Here is a 6,000-nt window from a genome sequence, read left to right as displayed (position 1 = left end):
TTAACGGCGTGGCTGTTGAAAGCCAGGTATTGAAGGACAGGGGTCTTTCTGAATCAGTGATTCCTACACTGTTGAAGGCTAGAAAATCTACCTCCAGGAAGATCTATCATCGTACGTGGAAATCGTACATCCCATGGTGTGAATCGATTAAGGTGCATCCACACTCCTTTTCGGTGTCTAGTATATTGGCTTTCCTCCAAAGAGTGGCTGAGCTGCGGTTGGCCTTGGTTACTAAAGGCCAGGTGTCAGTTTTGGTGGTGTTTTTTGAATGCCCTTTAGCTACACATTCTTTGATTCGCACTTTTATCCAGGGAGTTTGTCATGTGGCTCCTCTGATACGGTCCTGTTATCTCCATGGGATGTTAACATCCATTTTATTAGGGTACAGCATTGCACGACGGCTCAATAGTCAGTTAAAGTACCGCAGTGCCATATTGCAAATAATGGCCTGGTCATTAAGGGGGTAAAACTTTCCGGTCCTTAAGTTGTTAAACCCACAATTGCTTTTTTTTTTTTTTTACCGCTACTATTCCTTTATATTGGCTATTGGAATTTACAAATCCAGCAATTTAGTAGTTGGATGAAACACTTTTTACAAGATAAATAATGCATTTTATATACAACTATATAGATCAGAGGAAAATGAGTAGGAAAGAGGGACTTTGTTCCAAATCAGCGACAGTCCCTCGAACTCAGGGACAGTCCCTCGAAATCAGCGCCAGTTGGGAGCTTTGTATTTATTATAACAAAAATAAATAATACAAATATAATGCGTATAATCAGAAATAATAGAAAACTGCAGAGAAAGACAACCACATAATATTTAAATTTCCATTCCCCACAAAACCTCCACGGCCAACACATCAGCAAAGGATATACAGAACACAGTTCAGCCAGATGTGCCTAGCTAAGACTGCACTGGGCGGGGCTAATGACAGGCGGGTCTTCTAGAAAATGGCGACGGACCGAGGACACATTTAGTAGCAATCACGAATTGAACTCTGTCCCTCTGTGTGTTCTCCTAATCCAGTCAGAGGAGCCTTGGCTCATTGAGATGACGTCATCTAAGTTGTAAGAGTAACTTTTGATCTCTGGCGCGAGGGTAGAGGCGAGGATCGGTGGGGAGAGGTGACAGGATGAGCCTCTTCGGGGGGACACAGCAGCCCAGCTATCTGCTGGTAAGAATTCAGCTGCCGCGGTGTGTGTGGGGCGGCCTCTGCTTCATACTCTGCCGCCCCCCCTGCACATTGTACATATATATATATATATATAGGAAGGGGGTCTAGGGACACTGGGCGCTCTCATAGTCTGTACAGTCGTGGCATTCACTTACTGACATGTAAACCCCTTAGACACGAAGATGGTTGCTTTGTTTCTTTATCTTTGGTGTTAGTTTCGGTTTCTTATTTACTTGTACAGGGGATGGTTTCACTTAGTATTGAAGGGGCTGACTTCCTTGTGGTAAAGTTCTGCCACCCCCTTGTCCTGTCAGTCTGCCAGAACAGGCCGCTAAGTCACTCTCCTTGGACAGGGGGGGAAGAAGCTGGTAGGGCTTAGACCCTAAGTGCAAGTCCGGTGTCCTGCCGAAAACTTCAACTCGCCAAAATCTCCAACCCCGTCCCTTCTAGTGACTCTCCAGTGGCAATAATTGGAGATTTCAACGAGTCGGTGTATTCACAGAACAGCGGCAGCGTATACACTAGTACACAATATAATGAGTGGACATGGTTAGTCCACCCGCTAGTAACCAACAACATGGCATCCAACAAGGCGGCGACAACTTTTTTCCTCCTTACCCAGTGTTCTGTCGAAACAGCCAGCTCCTCGTGTACCGTAGACCATAGTGTATATGCTGCTGCAGTTCTGTGAAAGCACCAACTCCTCGTGTAGCATATACGCTGCCGCAGTTCTGTTAAAAATCACCAACTCCTCGTGTACTGCCGCAGTTCTGTGAAAGCACCAACTCCTCTTGTACAGTAGCGTATACAATGCCGCAGTTCTGTGAAAGCACCAACTCCTCGTGTACTGCCGCAGTTCTGTGAAAGCACCAACTCCTCGTGTACTGCCGCAGTTCTGTGAAAGCACCAACTCCTCGTGTAGCGTATACGCTGCCGCAGTTCTGTTAAAAATCACCAACTCCTTGTGTACTGCTGCAGTTCTGTGAAAGCACCAACTCCTCGTGTACAGTAGTGAATACGCTGCCGCAGTTCTGTGAAAACACCAAGTCCTCGTGTACCTTACGGTGTACGCTGCCGCAGTAATGTGAAAACACCAGCTCCTCCTGTACCATAGTGTATACGCGTGCTGCAGTTGTGTGAAAACACCAACTCCTCGTGTACCATAGTGTATACTAGGGATGCACCGAAATGAAAATTTTGGGCCAAAACCGAAAATGCAGGATGCCCTTGGCCGAAAACCGAAAATGACTGACTTGTTCCCCCAAATAATTTTAAATTAGATAGAAGAGGGGCATACACCAAAAACAGGCCGCGACGTACACCTGTCGCTGCCACCCTGTCACAGTATATGTACTGTGACAGGTTGGCAAGTGGTTAATTACCAATGGTATTTGTATTATGCAGCCACCAACCAGTGGCAGGTAATTAACCCCTTTGTGCTGCATTAGTGCAACCAGTATCAGTGTTAATTAACACTGGTTGCACTGATACTGGTTGCATTAATGCAGCACAAAGGGGTTAATTAATTGTCACTGGTCAGTCACTAATGCATCAGTGACCAGCAGTGACAGTGTTGGAGTTTTTGGCAGAACACCTGTCAGAATATAACGAAGATTAAAGAGGAGCTCCACCTGAAAGTGGAAGCTCCGCTTGTTTGCTTTCCCACCACCACCACTTTTGGCACCTTTCGGGGAGGGGGGGGTAGTGGATACCTGGTTTTAACAGGTACCTGCTCCCACTTCTGGCTGACTTCACCATGACAAACTCACACTTTTCACATGCACAGTAGGGAACTGGCTGTACAGACAAGGCTTCACTGTTTGTTTCCCTTAGCTGACATGGCGACAGCAGCACTCGAGAGCCTATTGAAAAATCGGCTCGGGTGAAGACACCATGGTAAGTGCCCTAATATTAAAGCCAGCAGCTACAGTATTTGTAGCTGCTGATTTGTAATTTTTTTCTGAAGCCCAGCTTTAGATTGGAGCTCCAGGCCCAAAAGATATGTCAGCAGCTACAAATACTGTATCTGCTCACTTTTAATATAAGGACACTTACCTGTCCTGGGATCCAGCAATGTTCTTACCCAAGCCGATTCTTCATTCAGCTTCAGGTGCAGGCCCTGGCATCTCAAGTAAGGGAAACAGGCAGTAAAGCCTTGCGGCTTCAAAGCCTGTTTCCTACTGCGCATGCATGAGCTGTGCCCTGTGAATGGTCCCGTTGTCTTCTGGGACCTGTGATGTGTCCCAGAGGACTGCAGGAGAAGGAGGGGAGCCTGAACATCTGGCTGGATGCAGCGGCGCATCTGACCAAAAGTGGCTACATGTCAAAACCACATACCTGCGCAGTGCATGTTTAGGAGATATTTACTGTACTTATAAGTAAGTCTTATTATAGGCATACTTATGGGTAGAAATCATACATGGGAGTTTATCCCATTTGATCCCCAGGCCAATTCTGACACATTTTTTGTCACATGATATTTGTGTAGCAGTTTTCTAAATGCAAAGCATTTGGAAAAAGTACACTTTTACGACCAAGCCTTTTGCTGACGCTTTTTGTTTACATTTTAAAAAAATAGTGGGTGTTGCAATTTTTTTTTATAACACATAGTACTGCAAAGCTGTTTTTCTAATGCAATTTTTTTGGAAGAATACACATCAATAAATTTGCAAACAAACACACTATAATACCCATTTTTTTGTAAAATATAAAAGATGGTGCTACCAGGAGTAAATCGATACCCAACATGTCAAGCTTTAAAAGGACATAAATTATATTTAGGTACATCATCGCACGACCGCGCAATTGTCCGTTAAAATAACGCAGAGCCGAATCGCAAAAAATGGCCTGGTCATTAACGGGGCAAATCCTTCTGGTCCAGAAGTGGTTAAAACATTTTTTTTTAGCACTTTTATTACTGTCACAAGGAATGTAAACATCACTTGTGAGAATAGGAGTGACAGGTCTTCTTTATGAAGATATCTGGGGTCTATTAGATAAGATTCCAGATCTCTCCACTGCTCTTAAAAGCATCTGATCACACCAAGATCAGATGCTTTTTAAAAGTCAAAAAAACCTGCGCTGCCTGTAAACGCAATTCTGTGGCTAATTCACTGCCAGGATTGCTTTTACAAAAAATGTGAATTGCCCACAGAAAAGTAGCTGCAGGCATGGATGGTATAGATTTTGGGGGGACTGCAAAATTTTATTTCTCTATCGTTCATTGACAGACGCTGCTCCATATAATTCTTGACCATTGGGTTATGCTGCCCCCTACAGGAGTAGAACACTAGGCAGGAAAAAGCTTTACTACATCTATGTGAATATCCCTTCAGGCATACACCCACACACTCTGCTATAGGCTTCAGTTCGTTTCTGCCTAGTTTAGGAGAAGGACCTAGTTCCCTGCTGGGACTTCGATCTTAGCTTGTCTTTTTTATTTTAAAGGGAACCTTTAACATTTTTTATTTTTTTAGTTATGTTTCTGAGAGAACTGCAATCAACAGCTGGCCTGAGTTTCAGACTGGATACGCTAGATCCTTAAGGTCTCCCAGCCCGGCCAGCGAGCGTGTGCAGGTTATAGCCCAGCTCAAGGCTTCACCAAGACAGAGCCTCAATAGATGGGGGCCGGGCCGCAAGTGAAACACCTCGCCGGGACGCACACGACCTAGTTCGGCCTGATTCGCAACGTACCCCTTGGCCGTCAGCACCCCCACCTCGAGTGGAGAGGTAGTCTGTCCGGAGTGGAGCCCACCCGATGTCGTTGGAGTCACAGCACAGGGAGTGCCCTTCTGTGGTGGCTTTGCTCGTTGGCTCTACACCAGGGCAAATCCTTCCTTCCATTGTATTGGACAGTGGTAACCACAGATGCCAGCCTGTCCGGAGAGTGCTTGGGAAGCCTGTGTGTCCGGGGGGTCCTGGACCGTGGAGGAGTCCAGACTGCCAATCAATATTCTGGAACTCGAAGCCTCTTGACAAATCGTCTGCAGGGTTGTCAAGTTTGGCTTCAATTGGACAATGCCACGGCTGCGGCTTACGTCAATTGTCAAGGGGGCACCAAGAGTGTCCTGGCAGCCCGGAAGGTAGCCGAGATCCTGAAATGGGCAGAAAATTTTGTACCAGCCCTTTCTGCCGTGCATATCCCAGGAGTGGAGAACTGGCAGGCGGATTACCCGAGTCGTCAGGTGTTGGATCAGGGGTAATGGTCCCTGCACCCGGAGGTGTTTCCCTGCACCTGTTGTGTGTCCGGTGGGGGGACACCCGATGTAGACCTGTTTGTTTCTTGGCTTAACGAGAAGGTACAGAGGTTTGTAGCCAGGTCTCGGGATCCTCTGGCCGACGCCACAGACGCACTGATGGCTTCTTGGGGTCAGTATCTGCTGATCTATGCCTTTTCTCCGCTGAAGCTTCTGCCGAGGCTTATGTGCATAGTGGAGGTGGAAGGGATTCTGGTCATTCTGGTGACCCCAGACTGGCCTCGCTGGTCTTGGTATGCAGATCTGGTAAGGTTGATCGCCCGATGCTCCTTGGAGACTTCCTCTCGGGGAAGACCTGCATTCTCAAGGGTCGATCTTCCATCCTGCATTACAGTCGCAGGCCTTAATGGTGTGGCTGTTAAAAGCCAGGTGTTGAAGTACGGGGATCTTTTCTACACTGTTGAAGGCTATAAAATCTACCTCCAGAAAGATCTATCATCGTAAGTGGAAATCGTACATCTCCTGGTGTGAATCGCTGAAAGTGCATCCTCCCTTTTTTTTTTTTGGTGGCTAGGATATTGGCCTTTCTCCAAAGAGGGGTTGAACAGCGGTTGGCCTTGGGTACT

General features: G+C 46.5%; 1 protein-coding gene across 2 annotated transcripts in view; it reads left to right on the top strand.

The window, feature by feature from the left end:
- The first annotated feature begins 1,031 nt into the window (after positions 1-1,031).
- SMPD4 (sphingomyelin phosphodiesterase 4) overlaps positions 1,032-6,000 on the top strand; it is a 168,910-nt gene continuing 163,941 nt past the window's right edge. For both annotated transcript variants that reach the window (XM_082255892.1, XM_082255891.1), the window contains exon 1: positions 1,032-1,178. In XM_082255892.1, coding sequence (XP_082112018.1) covers positions 1,137-1,178 — 42 coding nt within the window. In that variant the 5' untranslated portion in view covers positions 1,032-1,136. The remainder of the gene's footprint in view (positions 1,179-6,000) is intronic.

The sequence above is a fragment of the Pelophylax lessonae genome, assembly GCF_965119305.1.
Source record: "Pelophylax lessonae genome assembly, chromosome: 1".
In the NCBI taxonomy this organism is placed as follows: domain Eukaryota; kingdom Metazoa; phylum Chordata; class Amphibia; order Anura; family Ranidae; genus Pelophylax; species Pelophylax lessonae.
This window is presented reverse-complemented; position numbering and strand designations above follow the sequence as displayed.